Source organism: Agelaius tricolor, unplaced genomic scaffold (assembly GCF_023055355.1).
Source record: "Agelaius tricolor isolate 1412-34295 unplaced genomic scaffold, bAgeTri1.0.p SCAF_7, whole genome shotgun sequence".
In the NCBI taxonomy this organism is placed as follows: domain Eukaryota; kingdom Metazoa; phylum Chordata; class Aves; order Passeriformes; family Icteridae; genus Agelaius; species Agelaius tricolor.
In genome coordinates, this window is record NW_027269267.1 from 12,262,880 (window position 1) to 12,284,932 (window position 22,053).

Consider the following 22,053-nt stretch of genomic DNA (forward strand, 5'->3'; position numbering starts at 1 on the left):
ATTCCTACAAATAGTAACATGAATATGCTTCCAATGCTTTTTTTCTTTTTCTTTTCTGTCAGTCTGAGCCTGTTGAAATACTGCTGTGCAGTGGAGCACCAACCAAAAGGACAGAAGACATCACTTAAAAATACAGTAAATATGTACTTTTGAAATCCAGGTACCAAATATAGCAAAAGATAATTGACATTATTCTGGTATAAATCACACACTTGAAGACTCTTTCTCTGCTTTCTTTATATCAGAGTCAATCAAACAGAATATATGGATGTTTATTGTGAGGTTAATCACTTGACAGTAATTGCCTATCTGTACTGACCAAACAAATCAATGTTGTACAACAACAAAGAGATCCTGGTTATTGAGTTTAAATAAATATTATTGATTACTTGAATTTCCCAAAACAACACAAACAATATGATTTCCAGACATATCCCACAGTGGAAAATTGCATTCCCTAATTGACCATAATTTCTGTTCATGTGGAGGGAAAATGGGTTACAGTGAATGAGAAAACAAACTTTTTACCATTAAAGAAAACTGTTGCAATTCAACATAATGCTTAACATCAGTGTGTTACAAGTTGCTGCTGTGCTTTATATTTATATATTATATACAAAAAAAGGATTAAGAACAACCCACATAATTATTCTGGAAGACTTTTCTTGGTTTACTAGATATTTTGAAGGTGCAAGAACTTCTACACACAAGCCTCTTTGTCAACCATATAGATCTAGTTCACCTCGAATTTCCCAGGAAAATCCTCATTCTGCCTTCTTTTAGGAAATATATCATGGAACTACACAGCATTACTTAGATCATGATGCACCCTGCCTACCATTGTAATCCTATAATTGTAAAAGCCCATTTTTTACCTTACATGTATATTCAGCTCTATGTTTTACATAATTGTAAAATGGAGGTTAGAGGTCTGATGAAGACTTGAAAATTCAATGGACCATTCTTCACATTGTTCTGCTGCTGTGGATGCTACTATTACAGTATATATTTTGCTTTCATTTATAATAGATTTTAAATATTGATGTGGTAGTTTTAAAAGCAGGTTATATTTAATGCATCTGTTTGCTGAATTATAGAGTTTATTCATGTGACATAATTACTATGTGACTCTTAATACTTCAAAATGTTTTCAAAGCCAAGACTAAATGGATTAAAAAAATAATCAGACTAATGAAAACTAGATTAATTGGTAACTACAGCGCATGATGATTGAGATCAGGAAGTTCTTGAACTATAAACTAGAGAAAGTACGGAGCGAATAACAGGGGAAAAATGCTCCTGTCCCTCATCATGCACTGCTCAACACTTGAACTGGTCTCACTGGGACAGAGCTACCTCTCTTGGGTTGTGGCTACAGCTGCTCTCATGTCCAAAGACAATTAGACCTTGTACCATGGAGTTATAGCTACAGCTTTTTTTATATCCCAAGTAATTTAATAACATGACAGAATATGATAGACATTTTTTTTTTTCTGTAAGAGGACATGTTTTCTGAATCTACCTGTTCCTTGACTTTCCACTAAAAAAAAAAAAAAAAGAGCTAGCTGCCCAAAAGCTTTTCAAACAGAACAAAACTCAGACTTGCCAAGGTATTATGGTATTACAGATACCACTGTGAAGTATTCGGGACAGTTTTAATGTATCAACCATTCATACCTGGGCACGCAGCAAAGATGTGTGCAAATGGTATGACTCAAACCCACACAACTTGAACCACAATATTCAGTGGTTTTTTCCTAAATATAAGAGATAGAAAAAGCCTGTAATTACCTGTAACTGTCAACTCCGTAGTTCTTCTGACAACAAAGAATCCATATTTTAGCTCACAGGTGTAATTTCCAATGTCATCCTCTCTAACTTCCCGAATGACAAGAGTGTCCTTTTTAAACACAATACTTGATCTCCATGTCTTTGACTTGCATTCCTGTTTAAAGAGAATATAAAACTTCAGGGATTGTGTTCTTACACTTAAAATGGATCACTGTGGACAATGCTGCCCAGAGTAAAGTTGGCTAGGCAAGAGCCCAGGCCAGATATAAATGTATATAAACTAAACCTGTAAAAATCCAGCCTATTTAGATGTTGGTTACAACTAATTTTATCACCAGACTTGATATTTATGCCTCTGGCTAGAAAAGGGAGTTGATTCCTTTGGTGTTTTTTTTTTTTTTTGACATTGGTTTGCTGACTTGCTCATATTTAATTTACTTATTTAGCATTACACTTATGTCTGAAATCTATGACTTTTATAATGCCAGTAGCTCAAGCTGCAGGGGATAATTAATTTTTTAATTCAAATTTTAAAAAACATCATAATTAAAAAATGTAGAGAAACAGAAGATGAGAATGAGAAATAAGTATGCTATATATCTCTTTCTAAAACAATCTTAGAATCAAAGCTCTCTGTTCTCTCACCTAGAAAAGATGCATTCTTAATATAAAAAAGTATTTTATTAAAGACACAAAATCCAAGATGAGAATAAGAAAATAGTTGGCTTCTCCTATCTTAGATATGCTATCAGTTAATTTGGACATTATCATTCCAGGCCACAAAATTTTAAATTTTAGGTAGCACAGTCTTGTATACCATAATTAATTTTACTGCACTGCCCACAGGAAACACTACTTGCAAGAACTTGGCCCTTACGTAATGATCTAGAAAGCATAACACAATATTGAAGTGAAGTTATTGATAAAAACAATGAAATTATATTTACAAATATACCTTTAAGTATATATGTACAAAAATTTTGGTAGCATATGCTGAATTTTATGCTGCAAAATTAAGCTGTTTATTCAGGTAAAGCAGACATAGATTTCCCATACAGTTTAGTAAAGAAAGCATTTTAATTTCTCAATTAGTTAATTCTTTTCTACCATTGGTTCTGTTGTGTTTTCTTGACAAAATTAAAAACAACCCAAGCTTCATAACACACTTAGATCAAGAGAATCATAAAAACATTGCATAATACACATTTGAAGGTATAAATCTCTTGCATTCCTTACCTTATACCACAGAATTTCAGGCTCCCTAAATGGAAATAAAAAATCTTCAATTTCAGGACATGAGATTTCCTTGCTTTTGCTAAGTTCAGCTTTTTCAAAATATTTCATCTTTGAATTGTAGCAGAGCCCGGTGTCGTTTTCACCCACCGTCAGCGAAATGGACACTTTCATACAGTAAGTTGAGTTTCTGTAACGCAATAAAAATAGAAAGAAAAGTCTAATAAATTGGAACTCGAGTAAAACACCAAGAACCACATGTTCATCAGCACTGAGTATGCCTTAAAACGGAAGTGGCAACATTTTACAGACGTTAATTAAAACTAATCCTGTGATTAATTATAGAATAAAGGATGTTTCAATCTAAGACACTGCCAGTTTGTTGACCATAGCCTTCAGTGCCCATACTCCCAGGACAAAATGTTCTGCATTACCTACGGACTTCATGAGCTTGTGTTCTCTCCTGAAACTTGTTGCTGCATCTGCTTCTGGGTGTTGATAAGCAAGGTAGGCAGAGACTAGGGAACCTTGTCTGCCTTCCCACATTCCACTGTGTGATTCAATCGGACAAAAGGACAAAACTGCTTGAATTTTTTTTTTTTTTCATTTGAGTTTCCAGGTGGGGAGCAAATGAGTGAATAAAGTTGACTACTCCCCAGGAGCAGACTGTGATGGTGTAGGATTTCTCTCCTACTGTTCTGTAAATGCATTTTACCCCTGGCCTGCTGACAGAGGATCCTGCAGAGAGCACTGAGGAAAGATTCACCTCCCTATCACCATTCTCATCCTCTATGAGCTGATTGCTTATTTATAATGGACTTGTGTGTATCAGACATGGCAGAATCTCAAAGATCAATTTCTTGATACCTGTTTCCTTTTTCTGTTCAATAAGAGGGAATAGAAATACTTTGGGATAAAGAAGAGGAAAACTTAATTTACAAAACACTAGAGTCCAGTTTTCTACAGAAAATGCAACCCTGTAAGTAACTATCAAATTAGAGAATAGCGTTAGAAACATACATTTTTAAACAGAATGATCCTTAGCTGTTGATCTAATTCATGGACTTGTAAGGCAATCCAACACAAAATTATTTCCTTATAATGAAGAAGCATAATTTGTTACCATGTTTGAGAAACTGGCTGTATAAAGCAAAGAAGGTTGTTTAAGCTTTATGCAAATCAAAGATAGGATCTACTGAATATGGATCACTCTTGCTGCATTTAAGCTGGTAAAGAGCCAATTCCCATTCTTACCTGTATATGCAACTGAAAATCCCTCACTTTTTAAAGAATATTTTTTCATTAGTGTAAATGATGTAATTTCTCCATTAATTTGTTACTTGAAATATTTTATTCATTTGGATTTTTATCATGTGTCTTGAAAATATCATAAAAAGTCACTTAATTCTGCTTTTCCAAATTCGTAAAATGCTTTTTTGCCTTTTTTTTTTTTCCTTGGGAGACTCATCCCCTGGAAACGGGTTCTGAACAATTCATCAAACTCTGAGGTTTAGGAGTAAACTAACTAGATGGGAGTGTCCTCTTATCAGATGACAGGGAGCAGTATATAGGGAGTTGTTTGACTATACCATTTTCACATTTAAATATTCTCTTTAATTCCTTCCTTGTTCCTATGTTTAAGCATCATGTTTAGTTCATATTACTGAATCTCATTATTTAAATATTTCTAGGAGAACATGGCAGGGGAAAAAAAAGGGAGGACACTTTACTGTCTTCCCAGTCTCTGAAGAAGCAAGGTTAGTAAAATTTTTGCATAGGCATCCTTCAGTATTCGGAGTGAATTTTGCAAAAATTATGATTAAATGTTTTGATCCACTAAAGAACTCTGTTCTGCAACAGTGACAGTGTCAATTGCCAGAGACAGAATTTTGTCTGAGGCACATCCAAGTTTCCATCGCAACAGCAGATCCTTTAGCAGATGCAGCTAAGGCTTCCTGCTCCATAAGAGAAGAATTTTGGAAATATTTCAGAATGTTTAAATTCATTGTTTGAAGTGGATATTTCTAAACTGTTAGATACAAAGTACTGAAAAATTTTGGGTGGATTTTTGTCAGCTGAGCTCCCCAACAGAATTTTCTTTCAAAAGCTCAAAACATTATCAAAAAAAACCCTACAATTCCAGATACCCACTGGTGACACAGACTTCCTTATTTCAATTCTAAATACTAACTGCACTGTCAGTCTGACTCATCTCATGCTCTGTGTCACAAACCAAGGCTGTTGGGATGAAACAAAACTCAAAGAGGCAGGTACAGGAAGCAGAGCAACACAAAGAGTATGAGGTAAGAAAACCAAGATAATGGGCTCACAGTACAGAAAGAGAAAAAGAAAATTAAAAAGTCCCCAGGTAGGAATGAAGAAGAAGAAGAAGAAGAACAACAACAAGAACAACAAGAACAAGAAGGAGAAGAAGCAGAAGTAGCAGAAGAAGAAGGAGAAGAAGCAGAAGAAGCAGAAGAAGGAAAAGAAGAAGAAGCAGAAGAAGCAGAAGAAGAAGCAGAAGCAGAAGTAGAAGGAGAAGAAGAAGAAGCAGAAGGAGAAGGAGAAGAAGAAGCAGAAGGAGAAGGAGAAGAAGAAGCAGAAGGAGAAGAAGGAGAAGGAGAAGAAGAAGAAGCAGAAGAAAGAGGGGCTGAGTTTTCTGGTTACAGCTAGAGCATGAAGGATACAGTAGATGTCAAACCTCTCAGGCACAGAAAATGTGGCAGCAGAGCCCTCTGGAGCATGCACATACAGCAGAGGGTAAAAAATGCTCATGTGTTAGAAGTAAAACAGTTTTCCCTATGTCTCTCACTTGAGGGACCAGATAAGTAGCAAATAAAACAAAATAAAAACCCTACAGCATGAGTTTAAGGAATTTTAAAAATTGGTGTAGGCCAGTTAGCCCCAGCAGGTCACTGCCCCCCCAGTGGCTTCTGGAGCATTTGTTCAGGACAGCAGTTCAGAAACTTCATATGCAGGATTCCCTTTTACTGGATTTGGGTTTTTTTATGTTATTTGGGGATTCTTTTCCCCAAAATATATTTCCCCAAACTGCATTTTAACTCACTTATCACATGATATTTTTTGGACATTTCTTTTGTTTGTTTGCCTTTACTTTTTCCTGAATATGGTGATAAGAAGAGGTGACAAATTATTAATTTATCCCTAATATGACCAGTCCCAAATGTTCACAAATATAAAGTTAGCAAGAACCTTTTTGCATATATAAGTGAAGGTTTTCATTTTCATTTGTTATTCAATAGATTTTCAAGTACTAAAATAATGAGATCTTAAAGTACAAAATACAATAAGAATGAGCTGTTTGGTGTTTTTTATTTAAGACACCAAAGCCATTTAACTCAAATTTATCTTAAAGTTAAATGAACAGGTAACTTTTTAGAGAGAAAAGGAGGAGACACAAGGGGGAAAGCTGACAAGAGAACACACACACACTAAGAGTATCTTCTCTAAGCTTTAGCTTTTACAATATTCCCATCTACATTTAAAGAAGTTGCTTTGAGAATTAAGTACTTAAAGCATGGTTTCTGTATAAATACATATCTGAAATGGGCCAGATGGGTTTATGCTTACAAAACTACTTTTTTTTTTCTCAGAAAAAGACCTCTGATAATTGTCAGTCTCCAGGCTCATCAGAGAGAGCTCAGTGATGGATTCACAGAGCTCAGTACTGTCGAGGCAGCATCCCTCATCATCCCTATTCATGACAGAAGGGAAAGTGGGACTCTTCCTGTTACTTGTCCACTCCAATGCTTTGCCATTATGCTATTTACAGAGTAAACAAACTAGAGAGCAAACAGGAAGCCAGAAAATCTCTCTTATGTTTCTCTTCATCATACAGAGTTGAGAAGTATCTTTATTTCCAACTGAGTCGGAAAAGTAACTTTATTTCCAACTCCTTCAGAACTGGAGATTTAAAAGAAAGTCTGACAAAAATTTTTTTTTTTTTGCAGTTTTATTTTAAATTTTAATAAGAGAACTTAGCCAGTGATGTACATATTCACTTTCGAAAAATGGTTTGCCGCATTTCTGGGGAAAACTTTTGTTGACATCATTAATTATTTTTTTTCATGATTTTGCAGACACAATTTTGTCCTTTTTCAGTCCAAGTAACTTCTGTTACAGTTATTTGGATGCCTGAAAGCTGGAGAGCAAAGAATTCATTCAAGACAGAAACAAAACCACATTATTGATAATCTACTCGTGCTCCTGGCCTGTGGCTCCAAAGGCTCTTTGTGAGCTTTTAAACTTTCACACAAAAATTTTTAAAGCCTCTACATAGCAGCAGGGTTTTCTGAGGACACCCCTGAGGCCTTGGGCACGTGGTGAGGGGGGAAGGCCAGGGCACCTTGGGGCAGCCAGGATTACTCTCGTGCTCTGGGGTCCCCTTGGTGGCAGGATCCGATGCCCCAGCAGGTCACTGCCCCCCAGGGGCTTCTGGAGCATTCATGCAGGACAGCAGCTCACAAACTTTATATGCAGGATTCCCTTTTATTGGATTTGGGCTTTGTTTGCTATTTGGGTTTGGTTTTTTCCCCCCAGGCTCTGGAATGGCTGACTCCCACACTCACTGGTTCTGATATCTAGGATCACAGATTGCCTTTTCCACAAAGCTTCCAGAGCCAGCAGAGCTGCAAGTGCTGGGGCAGTGCTTCAGGCATGGGGAAAAGAGAAGAAAAGTGGAGGGAGATGGACAGAAGCCAGCTGGAATTTTCCTCTGTGCCTTAGAAATTATCTCCTGCTTCCATACCCTGGAGGGCCAACCCAGTTTGGAAACTGCTTTTGACCTCAATTGAATTACATAAGCACAGATTTCTTCTCTCAAGGGTCACCTAATTATGTGCATGACACTATGAAATAACCCAGTGCACAGGAGCCTCCAGCACTATTTGAATATCAATACTCTACAAGATACTTGTTCCAATGGGTTTGAATTAGACACACCAGGAAATATTGTTTAGTTTTAATCCCTGCTTCCATCCTTGGAAGCCAAACCTTCACATTTTATCTTTTTCTGACACAAGTGGTACACACTGCCATCCTGAGTTTCCCCTTCACTCCAAACCTGTCAAAAGAGAATGTCAAAATGCAAAGTCTAAATGCACTAGAATAATGCTTTCCTTGTGTAAGAGGGAGCTAGTGACTGATATGAAAGGGCTTTTATTGATGTTCTGAAAAATATAAACTAAATTAAATTAGGCTTTACAAAGGGAATTTAATTTTCTCATCCTTATAATACCTTAAGGCTTCTTTTTTTTTGGGTAAACTAGAAAAAAAGGTGTAAATGTTTATGTTACTGATTTTTCTGTATGATCTCTGTCTTTTTTAAAGTCAAAGTGAAACATTGCTTTATAAGAACTGGAATCATACTGATATTGATTTCCATATTTTAATAAAATTTTGCTTTCTTAGTAAAAAATACTCAAAAAATTATTGTAATAACCTTAATTATGAAATTGTACTGGCAATTACATGGAAGGCAAAATTACATAAAATTAACTAATTTCCCTAATTTCCCTATCAAACATTTTCTTTCACATTAAATATTGCTTTCAGATACATTAAAAGAAAAAAATTCCATAATCTTACTGTACAGGTATACAAAAATATTCCTATAATGTAACTCTGTCTGCACTCCTACAGTATATGAATTTAAATCTAAATTTTATTTGAAGTTAAAAATTTCTTACAGAGAAAATATGTCTATATGTGTATACATACGTGTCTATAAATCAGTCATATGAGTATGTTGGGGATTCCAGTGATTGTAAAAATAATACTAGAGGTATGTGATTCAAGAAAGACACTATAAAATTTTAAAAGCATATTTATAGTATACCTATATATTATTTAGTATGAGAAAATTTTGATTTTAAAAATAACTTTCTATTAAAATATTTGGTATCAAAAATTCAGAGAATAGCACTTATAGATTGAAGGTAGAAATGTTAGAGGTAGTTAAAAAGGATAGTAGTAAACTAAAAAAGCATTGTACTTCATAGGGCATATAGGGTGAGTAAAATATGGATTGCCACTAGTCTGAATTTAATTGCATAGTTGATATTTTAGTGCTAGTTACAAATTTAGTGCTAAATTAGCTCCTCATTTCAGTAAGGCTTCCCAGGATCATTAGTGAAGAAATTTTGGGCCAGTGAGTCATAAAGTGCTACAAAGGAGATGTGTCAGAATGATACTAAACGTTTTCACTGCAGCAGATCAATGTATACTCCCAGAGGAGACAGAAGTATGAAGAGCTGTTCAAAAGTGTACCCTTACAGATGAAAATCCCTTTAGCTTTCAACAAACTGCAGTAGGGAGATAATACCAGAGCATGAAATTCCTCTAGGTATGGTCTGTCCTCAATACAGGAGGTGATGGCACTTGCTTTTTCTTGGGAACCAAGGATCCTGAACAAGAGTAATTTTTGCACCCTTACTTAGCACCATATGCCAGAATAGCAGAAGCACTTCTTTCGAAAATTGCAAGGAAGTAGAGTTATATTAGTCCTCCCATTTCTTTCATTTATAGAATCACAGAATCACAAAATGTTTGAGTTCAGAAGGGAACTCTGGATGTCATCTTGTCCAACCCCCCTGATCAAGGAGAGCCACTTAGATCTGCTTGCCCAGGAGTGTGTTCAGACTGCTTTTAAATATTGCCAAGGATGGAGACTCCACAACCTTCCTGGGCAACCTGTTCCAGGGTTCAGTTGCTCTCATGGTGAAAAGTGTTTCCTGATGTTCAAATGGAATATTCTGTGTTCCCGTTTGTGCCCATTGTCTCCGGTCCTGTAACCAGGCAACACTGAAAAGAGCCTGGCTCCATGGTCCTGGCACATTCCCTCAGAAATGTATATCTGTCAGTGAGACTCTCTGTGCCTTCTCCAGGGGAAAGAGTCCCAGCTCTCTCAGCCTGTGCTCACAGTAGAGATGCTCCAGTTCCTTTATCATCTTCATGCTTCTTCATTGGACTCTCTCCATGTTTCTCTTGCACCAGTGAATCTGGAACTCGACACTGAACTCTAATGGTCTCACCAGTGCTGAGTGAAGAGAAAAGGCCACCTCCCTTGGTGTGCTGGCAATACTAATACAGCACAGCTCATCATTCACCTTTTTTGTTGCAGGGGTACATGGCTTGTTCATGTTCAGCTTGCTTTTCACCAGAACCCCCAAGTCCTTTTCTTCAAAGTTGTCTATATTTTTGTTCATGAAACATCTGTTTTCTCAGGTGGTTTTTCACCCACAGGGGATGGAGGGGAACCATTAAACAAAATAAAATACTTTTCCCAAGTAAAAAGGACAAAAAAAAATAGGGCTGAAAAAATGCAGACTTTTCGGAGCCTGCTCCAGCAGCTGTGCTTCTGTGCTCAGGAACAATTGACTATTACTACATCCTGATGACTCAGAAGGTCAACAAATACTGGAATGTCTTTATCACCAAATCATCCCTTTTGCAAATGCCTTCTTTTATAGTACTAAAACTGAAAACATTGAAAATGCAGTGCTGCTAAAAGGTTCTCCCTTGTTCCCTCTCTTTGCTTGATGAACTCACACAGTTCTCAGATAGAGACAGATCCTGTCTCAAATGTTAAGTTAGTTTTCTGTTCTGCTGTCAAGCAAATGCATAAAGAATATCCCATGAAGGTATCTGTCCTGTTTCCAAATGATTAGATATTTATCTGTTGCTAACTCTGCATGAGTCAGTTATTTTCTGAATAGAAAAATCACTCATTAACAGTAGATATGAACTGAGATATTCAACAATTACAACATTTATTGTAGATATTGGAGTAATGACATTTGCACATGAATAAGATTCCCTCAAAAATCTCTCCATAACTCTTTCCCATATCTACCCAGTAAAAATGGGAATGCACAAAAAAAATCATCACATTTAGTAGGTTCAAGGCTGTTTCCTAACATAGTGATGACACTTTTCCAGACTCCTGAAAATTCTCTAATGGGATTTAATGACAATTCTGAATTAAAAAACCTAAATAATTCCTAGAATTATGACTCTTACATTTGTTAAAATAAGCTAAGCAAAGAAACAAAAAACCGCAACCACTCCACCCAAAAAACTGAAACAACCCTCCTTCCCAAAAAAAAACCCAAACCCCTACAGTTTTAATTACACTTGTTTTACACCTACTTTCCTAAGAAGAAACAATTCATATACCAGTCAGTCTTCCTTTACAATCACAGGATTAAAAGGAAGACAGTTGTATGACATCTCAGTAAGAGCATTGCTGTGAGCAGATTGAGCCAGAACTCAAAAGAAAGCAGCAACTTTCTGCAGAAAAGTCAGTCTCTGGAAAAGTTGCTACTGCTTCTAAAGCAGAAATTTAGAAATGTGCAAGAATTTTTCTACTAAAGCAGAAAATTAGAAATGTGCAAGAATTTTTATGAAATTTATACGGCTGAAGACCTCCAAGTAAGTCCTGAATTTCCAAAGGCAGCAGGATTTGAAGGAACAAATCAATAAACAAAGGGATATACAAGATTTGGATTTGTCTTTCATTTGAGGACCATAAAGGACACAGGAAACTTAGCTTTTAACCATTTTGACTGTGTTCATATGAACAGCTTTACCTCAAAACAGTTCCCAAAATTGTCTCAGTGTGATTGGTAACAATGTAATAAATATTTTTATTTCACTCAAATTTTAATCTCTAAAATGTGCTCCTGACACCCTTCAGGCAGTAGCTGAAGATGACAGTTATGGAAGCTCAGGAAATATAAACCAGTATTTGCACTATATTCATATCAACAGCATCCCTGAAGACAAACATGGGCAAGCAATGACTTCACCCACTCGAGCTACCAACTCTGCCCAGCACTGAAAGTGTTCTCAGTTCAGCCTCCAGAGCTTCTATCCAGTTTGCATTTCTGCCCTTAAATGTACTAAACACCATCATTATGTCCATACAGTGAGGGGACAAAATAATCATCTTTACAGAGAAGATAAAAGAACTCAGTGAGCCAGTTCAGGTTAACATTATTTGAGATCTTTGGAAATATTTCATTGAAGAGGCTGGGACAGCCAGAAGGACACACTCTTTGTTGTAAGCATGAGTTGCGACTCCATCGTAAAGAATTATTAATTCCTTTCTTCTACAGAATCCCCAAATAAATTATTTTTTCTTTTCCTCAGCAGAAAACCAATACCTATGGACTTTCACTCCTAATGTCACATTTCCATCTCCAGTGACTGAGCCTAAGTACAACACAACACATTTGAGAATTCAGCAGAGACAGAGGTCAGTATGTATTCAGCAAGTATATGAAATTATACTATTATTTGTTCCATGTTATTGTCTACCATCAAAGTAAACAACTCTGATGTGACAAATGAAAAGGTTTTGGCTGCCCAAACAAACAGAGTGTGAGGATAAGGCACAGGCAGGTGCCAGACACTATTGCTATATATTTTCATTTCTTGATTTAGCTTTCAAGCTTGCTGCTACGTGTCATCCTGAGAAGCATGAATCACCCAGAACATGCAGACATGAAAATCCAAAGTCATATGAACAGCAGCAAAATGAATGTATGAGAGCTTTCTACACAGAAGCTTTGAATAATTCCACCTAAATCAAGTGTGCTTGTGTAAGCTATTTTCATTTCACGAAAATGAGGTTTGCTTTACACATTTTAATTCATACCTCAAACAAAAAAGGTAAGTTGAACAAGTTTAAATACATTGCAGATAATTGAAAGTCACTTCTTTTTCAGTTGGACTATGATGTAACATTAACGTGCCAGAGTCTTTATACAGCACTTTTCACTACAGATGCAGTAGGGACAGTAGGAGACACATCTCTCTCAGACATATTTTTTTCTTGGTGGTGGACTCATAGAAAAGTCCACTTCATTTGTCAGAAATGCAGAATCTCCACTTTGGCTTGTCTGCCTGCTTCCTCCTATAGCAGGACACAGCTTCCAGCTGGGCTGGTGCTGGTTCCTTAATCATCTGCTGTTCTTTATCACCTAGCTTCACCCACAAATTCCCCACTATCTAAATATAGGAATAGCTATATAAAAAAGTTCAATTCCATTTATAAATACACTTTGGCTCAAAACCCTGCCACCAGTTTTACAATACGTAGAGAATGAATGAATATATAAACTATTTATGAGTAGAAAAAACCTATATTGTCATTTATGTACCACATTTTCTGGTTTCTATTTTTGTTTCTGCAATCTATTTCAGTCACATTTTTTTTTCTCCATACCGGGAAAGAACAAAGAGAACCTGTGAATTCCTGTATTGATTAAACACTTTGTCACATTTTTCATGATGTGGATGAATTAATTTGCAAGCATTTAATATTCAGAGCAATTTGAATTAAATAGCTATTTTCTTGACATTTGTTCAGAAACATGACTTCTGCTTATGCTCTTGATGTTAGAGTCAGGTGAAGCTAAAACCAGAGGGATGAGGAGAGGCTGCAGGTTCATCCAGCAGCTGGGCTAAGCACAGGTACCCACAGGTGGGCACACAAACACACACACACACACACAGACACACACACAGAGACAAAGGAGCTCACAGGGCTGCTCACAAACACACACAGACACACAAAGGGCTGCTCTCACACACATACAGGAGCTCACAGGGCTGTTCACAAACACACACACACACACAGGAACTCACAGGGCTACTCTCACTCACACACACACACAGACAGACACACAGACACAGGAGCTCACAGGGCTGCTCAAAACACACACAGACACCCAGGCACACACACAGGAGCTCACAGGGCTGCTCTCACACTCACTCACACACACACACACACACACACACACACACACACACAGGGCTGCTCTCACACTCACACACACACACACACACCGGAGCACACAATTTTGTCCAAATACCCACACACACCTATCTGCACAGATGCCCTGTGCTTGCTGAAATAATGAACTGCAGAGCTGTCCCAGCCCAGTGCCTCCCCTCCAACTGATCAAGCAGAAGCCAGCCAGTGGAATACACACATACACAAACAGGGTGGGTGCTTCCAGCCACTGCCTTCAGCCTCTCATCCCAGGAGCTGGCCCAGGAGCACTGCTTGCCCCAGCTGCTGGCCCTGGCACATGACGCTTGCAGTTCCCATCAGCTGCTGGTCCTCAGACAGCTTACCCTGCTCCCCAGCCAGGCCAGCTCAAAGCTCACTAGCATGCACCAAGCCATGCTTAGTGGAGGCAACACACCCACAGGGAGAACTGATGCAGTGTGTTTTGTTAAGTTATTAGGTTGGTTTGTTCTAATCCCCTCCTCTCTGAAAATGGTTCTGCCCCAGTTCTCCCTTCCCGCCTCTGGAGCTGTCTGTCTTCCTGGCTCCACCCTAGCCAACAATGTATCCCCTAAACTCCGCCCTGGTTTCCCTGGAAACCCTTGTATTTTTTTCTTCTGATCCCTCCCCAGTGCCCCGCCAATCACTCTCACTCCCCACCCTTACTGCTAGAATGTTCCAGCGGGGGAGTTCGATGGTTGGCTGAGGAACCGGGGCCCCTCCCCAGAATGTTTTCTGTTGGTGTTGGCCACGTGTCAATCGATCCCTTGGACCCCCCCCTCCCCACTGCACCCCCATTGGCCCAATGCCCGGCACCTCCCTACCCCTAAAAACCTGTTGTCAGCACCCCCCCCCCCCCCCCCCCCCCCCCGGCTTCTCCTGTCGGTCCCTCTGGGATTACATTAAAGCCAGGATTAAGCCACAGTTGGAGTCCGCCATCTTCTTTCCGCTGGTTGCAGCCTTTACCAGACTCTGTCCTGCACAAGGTGTGCCTGCAGCCGCAAGCTGGGCACTGCCTCAGGCGCTATCCCGAAGGCAGCTCTCGGGAGAAGGGCCCCTCGTGCTGCTGGCAGTGCTGGAGCCAGCCGGACGCTGGCAATAGAGTCACACTGCTGCAGAGAACTGAACTGAACTGAACTGTCATTTAATGAGAAGATGGGACAAATTATATAGCTCAAGCTAGAGTACTTACCACGAGCATATTTACACTGAACAGCATTTTATCTCCTTTCCCTACTATCCTCTTGCCTTTTATATTCTACTCCATTTCTTTCCTGCACATTAGTCTCTCTATCTCTGGTTCTTCTCCTAGATAAGATTAATGCATCCTCAGAATCACTTCAAAAGATCATTTAGCAATAATTTTACATAAACAAAAAAGCTTTTCCTCTCTGCATCCCATAGGAGGCCCCACACATTATTCAATCCAAAGGCCTTTCCAGGAGGGAGCATCTCCAAGTGATTGGGTGGTTTTATGCTTACAGGTCATGGGGATTTGTTACCCATCTCTGCTTCTCTAACCCCTCACTGAGCCTTTGTGTTTTCCACAATCATCTTCAGGCACTAGAGTGTGACTAATTTGGCTCTACATGTGTGGTAGCAGACAAGGATTCATTTTAAAACAAAGACCATCAGCCAGTTTTCAAAGACCATACAGGGTAAAATTCTTCACGAGTTACTGATTTCTTCCCAGTATCCCTTGTTTCCCTTGCTGGGTCTTTCCTTGCCTCTCTTTATAAATGCTCTCCTCTACTCACTTAGTCACTTTCCTGGAAAAGATCCCATTGGGTTTCTCTCTAAGACTATTTTTTATAAAGTGTTCACTGTCCTTTCGTTGCTACTTAATCTAAACACTTCAAAATCACTGCATGTTGTGGCAAATGTAGTTATATGTAATCATAACTACTTTTGAATGCTTCATATTCTGTAATACTGTTCTCTAAGGATTTTCTGAAACTTTCTATAATCCAAAGCAAATGCACACAAAATATCTAATCAGTTTCTGAATCTTCCTAAAAAATTTTAAATACAACTTCTATTTTCTTAAACTTGAGTTTTACAGCAGTATTTCTTCTACCAGGTTTTCTCTGAAGTTTTAGTTTCCTTTTACCTACCATTTTTACTCCCATTCTAATATATTTCAACCACAATTTTGTCTACACCATGTAAGCATTATATTTACATCAGTATATAAATAATTATAAACATATAGATAATGTACCAATATAAAATCCTAGATATTCTCAAAACTTTTTTTTTGTGTTTTCAAGAAAAACCCCAACAAAACACAGAAATATTTATCTCCTAAGCTAACCCATTTTGGAGCTACCACAAAAAAAAAAAAATCTAAAATACTACCAAAAATGCCAGATAAAATTTCAGGATAGAGAAATTATAACTGTCACCAAAAAAACTGTACTGTGAGGAGGGACTGAAAGCACACAAAAATCAGAAAAGTCTTTTTCTTTCTGAGCCACTTAGGAGTTTGGTTTTTTAACAGAGATTGTTATGGGAAATCTTCCATTGTAATTATGCATCAGCAACTGCCACTCTGTATAGAAACTGATACTTTATATATAATTTTTCCCTTTCGTCTTTTATTTTGAGGATAAAAATAACTCATAAATATTTCAATTTCCAGTTTCTGAAAGATGTAGAGCAACAGTGAAATGCTGAGGTCTTTAAGAGCACAAACCATAGTACACCAAAGAAAATACCCAAGGAGAGTGTTTTTTTTAAACTGTACAAGACACTCAAGTGACACAAATGTTTGAGAAACATGACTTTGAAGCCCTCATCTTTTATTCTGCTTCCTTCATCTGCAGGTAGAAATGTATGAGATAATCTTGATACTATAAAGAACAATAGCAGAAGCCCTAAAGACTTCAATCTACAGAGGCAGATTTTTCCATGTTGCAATTTCCTGCTCATTGATGTTAGTGGCAATACTGTTATTGTTGTTATAAAATGTGTTGACAATAGAATATTTGGCCCTTAAGAATTTATTTCCACCATCTTTAAGGGTTCGCATTAAGTTACCAAGTTTTCTGTTATTTTATTAAATCATTTTCTAAATAGATAATTTTTGAACATGTCACAAAATACCAATGACTAGTACAGTTAAGTGCATACATATATGTATATTGAAATGTAAATTGCCTCAGAAATGAAAGCTATGCTATCAAAAGTGGAATGATAAATAGAAGTTTTCTATGTTTTATATATGTTTGAATCAGAAAATGAATTAGCTCATTTCTCCTAAAGTCAAAATATTTGAAACATGAGAGTTTTATGTAGAAGGCCAGGACTCAAAAATATGTTCAAATATATTGCAATATAAAGGTAAGCAGCAATTTTGATGTATGATAGCCCTGATAAGCATCAGGGTTTCTCCAGGATCCCTTTACCATGAAAACAACTCAGTCTATTGGTTTTTAAAATAAAAAAATTATAAAACCAGTTGCCTTCACACAGTAAAAGACACTCATAGGAAAACAGTATGAGAATAGCTTTCCTGGATTCATGTGTGGTTTTTTTTAGTTTTTCAGCTATTTCACAAAGCATACTAATGATATTACTCTTTCACAGTAAACACAGGAACTGTAAAAAACCAAACAAACCAAAACCAAACTTGCACTGGAAAGTACTACCAGCACATGAATTTTATCTGTGACAGCAAGATAAAGGTTCAGTAGAAATAAAATATTTGGTTGTTCCTTATTCCTCCTCAGACCTAAAACAAACTAGTAGGATGACTTAATTCCACACATTGTGGGGGTTTTGTGTATTCTTCCTTCAGAGCATCAGCATACACAATTATCCAAAAAAGATGTGTACTTGAAGAAAAAGCAATATCCAGTGGTTATGCTGGTTTAGAAATAATTGAGGCTATGTCACTATCTATAAGATAGTCCCAGAAAGCTCTTGAATTTTGGGGGAATGTCCCTCCTTTTTAAATTTCTTGTAAACTATCATTTCCAGAGAAGCAAGATTAGACACATAAAAGCAAGTCTGGTTTGGGAGGATTTTACTTATTTGAGCAGATTTTCTCAATTTTTGCGCAAGCTAATACAGCTTCATGTCAGGAGTTATGAATCTCCCTGCAGAGAACAGAATTGATTTTTTTTTTTTTTTTTTGGTGGGGAAAAGCTGTGCAATGGAGTTCTGTTCCTGTATCAGCTCAGTGACAGCTCATCATTACTTTGTGACTGAAGGCTGTGCTGAACACTTGGCAGAACTGGCCTTATTCTGTTGACAAAGCAGAATTTTGCCACAATCTTCAGTAATGCCTTGCCAGAGGAGGGATAGGCTGCCTGTTCCAGCACACAGATTCCTCCAAGACACTTCCCTGGTGTAGCTCCCTGCACAGCTAGACTCAAGTCTCAAGTAAAAATATCAGTGATGGTTTCAGCCAGCAAGATGGTTTTTGATATTCAAAAGCAGAGGGAAATCCCTACAGCAGCACGCAGCATATGCACATTTATGTATAGATAATGTTTTAAAACTAGGAGAGTTTTTACAAATTTCTTTATAAAGAAATTGATATTTTTCTTTGCCTTGATTATGTCATTAAAACAAAAAGTAGCAAGTCCCTGACTTTAATGATTACTATATGCCTTTCACTCTACCTTTCTGTGTACTTACATTAAAAGTAAGTTATTAGCTATATAATTATACTTTACTTTTCATTGTGAATTTAACTTATTTACATGCCCAGTGTAGACTAGTGTTTCCCAACACTTGACATTTCAGACTATGAAACATGGCTTCAATACTTTCAAACATTACTCCCAATTACAAAATCTCATTGGATGGGTTGAGATTCAGAGATGTTGCTATGAGGAGTGCCATGGAGAGCCCCTGCATGCAGCATGGTGTAATCTGACACAGGAAAGAAAAAGGGAAAAAAAGAAAACAAAAAGAAAAGAAAAAGAGAAAATAGGAAGCTACTTCAGGGCAGAGAGAAAGTCACATCATTTTCCTCAATGTCCCCAAGGCTACTGAGGCCCTCAAGTTAAAATACAGGCATGAAGAGATCTTGTATATCAAGTGTAGCTCAGAAGAGAAGAGAGTTGTTATATAATCCCTATAGCCTCTCTCCTCACAAAAAAAAATCCCTGAATAAGATTGGTTTTGTGGGGAAAGTGTCAGATTTGACTGCAGCACTACTAAAATATCATTCTTTTATCACTTGCCCTCATTTCAGTTTTAATAAGCTCTCTTGGCTCTCTTATCTTTTTATGTTCACTCCAGAGCAATTAAACAGAAATGCAAATGTCATACTCATTTTTATAACAGTGTCTCTTATAAAACTACAATGAAGACAGCAGATTATATATCTGTTGAATGATCTATTTTCTTTTTGTCAACAAAATCTACCCAATATGAAGAAAATGCCTCTATGTGTACCATATGTGTGTTTGCATGTTTTATGAACATGGGAAGATTATTGGTTACAATTCTAGCACAACTTCTAAGGAAACATTAGACTTTGAAAGCTCAAATCAGTTAAATCAGGCAGGGAGAGAGTTTATGAATATTCAGTTTGGATTTCAAAACAGCTGCTCTATTTGACCATTATAAAAATTACCAACTTTTTTATTCACTAAATAGAAACACCCAGTAAAATGATATTGTGTTACACAAATATCTGATAACCACCTTAATCCAGATGTATTTCATAGAGCCATCTTTCCTCTTTAAAGAGAAATGTCACCAAAGAGGAAAATAAAAAAGGAAGAAAATTCAGATTTATTTTTCTCTGTTTGTCTCTGAAACCAATCCAGCAATCCAATGGAGACACAGAGAGTATAGCACACAAAATAATTCAGTAAGCATCCATCCTGAACAATGAACAACATGCTGTCACAATGAAAAACATCTGATCATTACCACCAGTAGAAAAAAAATCTCCCCCAAACTAAGTGGGGTACACTTCGCCACTAGAGGTTTTCTGACACAGAATGCCATCCATCTTCTGCTCAGGTATTTGCCTGTGACCTCAGCCACAGGCAGCCAAGTGTTTCACACTCTGCAATACATTTACCTCATCATCTGTGAAGTGTAAAAGTGTTATTTTGCAGAGGAGGAACCGAAACAGAAAGACTGCTTCCCCACTCCTAACAAATAGCAATATGACAAAATATCATAAAAATAATTTCAATCCAGGCCTAAACATTTACCCTCCAAAATCAACCCTATTTCTAAATTAACACACCACAGGATGAAAAAGCCAGAAAGAATATATGAAAGAAAAAGCTATGATCTTCCTACTTTATTTGCAGCATCCTTGTGACTATACCATTTTTCGCTCCACTTGTTCCATCTTTATACAAACTATTCACAGCCATGTGTAAAAACAGGCTGGTAACATCAGGAAAATAGCAGGAGTATCTGCATCTATATCTGCATATATAATATATATATAATATATAAATATATTATATATATTTTTATATATAATATATGCAATATATTATAATATATATGTAATATATTATTACATATGTATTTTATTATATATGCATTATTATATATGTAATATATTATAATATATATTACATATATATAATATATGTAATATATATTATATATTTATATTATTATATACATATATATAATATACATATAATATAACATATATAATATATATAAAAATATATAATATATATATAATATAATATATAATATATATAATATCTGCATCTATCAAGATGCAGATAGACTAAATAGCAGGGACTGTGGCAAACAGCAGACAGCTTAGGAGAAGGGCAGGTAGATTAGAAGAAGGGCAGGTAGATTAGAAGAACCAGACAAAATAAAGGGCTCTGTTGGGTTTGTATGGTGAGGCGTCAGCAGCAGAGGGTTTCAGAGGTGACCTCTGTGAGAAGAGACCAGGGCTGAGCCACATCAGACAGACCCTGCTCCAGCCACCTCCCATGGATCTGCCTCAGGACACAGCTGAGCTCAGCTGCCAAGAGGGCCATGTCCCTAGGAAAGCTTATTTAAGAATGAATTTCAGAAAAAAACACACTGCAACTGCTGTGGGACAGGACTTAGAGAAAACTGGAAGAAACAGCCTTGCAGACACTAAACATGGTGAAAAAGAGAGGGGTGACTAGTGGGTTAGCTGGTGTAAAGTTTTCTGGGTCTCCTAGGAGGTTGGGGGAGAACAGGGCCAGAGAGATGAGTAGGGGAAGTATTAGTATGAATCCTAGAATGTCTTTAATAGTATGGGTGGAAAGGGATTTTGTCGTAGTCTGAGGGGATGCCTAGTGGGTTATTTGAGCCTGTTTCATGGAGGAAGGTGAGATGGATGAGTGTGAGGCCTATGATGACGAATGGGAGGAGGAAATGAAGGGCAAAGAATCGAGTTAGTGTGGGGTTATTGACAGAGAACCCAACTCAGGCCCATTTGACTTGTGTTTGTCCAATGTAGGGGATAGCTGAGAATAGGTTTGTGATTACTGTAGCCCCTCAGAATGACATTTGACCCCATGGTACTCATAGATGTATTTCATAGAGCCATCTTCCCTGGAGCAGAGAATCCCCTGCAGATGGGGACACAGGCTGTCTCCCTGCATCTCACAGAGGATCATGTTGGAGCACACATCCACCTGCAGCCCATGGAGGGTCCCACGCTGGAACAGGTGGACTGTCCTTGAAGGAAGCTGCAGCCTGGGGAGATCCTGTGCAGAAGCAGGTTTTCTAGCAAGAGCTGCATTTCATGCGGTGTTGGGAAGGATGAAAGTTTGACAAGAAAGTCTCACAGATATGTATGTTAGCAGAAAAGATTTTTAAATGTAAAGTCCGATGAAGGAATAGAGATGGAAGCAAGTTTTGATATAGAAGAAAAGAATTGCTGAGCCAGTCTCACTGGATAACCAAAGAGACAAAGGGTGTGTTAGTTAGAAGGGGTTTCTATGGCTTAGAGCAAAGGATAAACCCACCCCAAACAAGAAGATGTTTTTACCATCTTCTTTTTTACCAAGCAGGAAGATAGCACAGGCAAACAAGTCAGCAAAGCTGCAAGTAGAATAAAGGTCTCAGAATTTTCCACTGCAAGAAAACTGAAAAACAACTTCTAGCTTAAACTGTAATGTACTAACTTTTAGTGATTGGAGAATAGTAACATGAATATGGTAATTATAGTAGTTATGATAGCTATAGATAATAGTTAAGGTATAGATTGGTTCTACTGTACTAAGATGCTC

General features: G+C 37.4%; 1 protein-coding gene across 2 annotated transcripts in view; it reads right to left on the reverse strand.

Annotated features, from left to right (window-relative positions):
- Positions 1–22,053, reverse strand: part of IL1RAPL1 (interleukin 1 receptor accessory protein like 1) — a 687,022-nt gene that overhangs the window by 266,012 nt on the left and 398,957 nt on the right. For both annotated transcript variants that reach the window (XM_071430366.1, XM_071430365.1), the window contains exons 4-5: positions 3,028–3,214; positions 1,792–1,945 (exon numbers count right to left, since the gene is read on the reverse strand). In XM_071430366.1, coding sequence (XP_071286467.1) covers positions 1,792–1,945; positions 3,028–3,214 — 341 coding nt within the window. The remainder of the gene's footprint in view (positions 1–1,791; positions 1,946–3,027; positions 3,215–22,053) is intronic.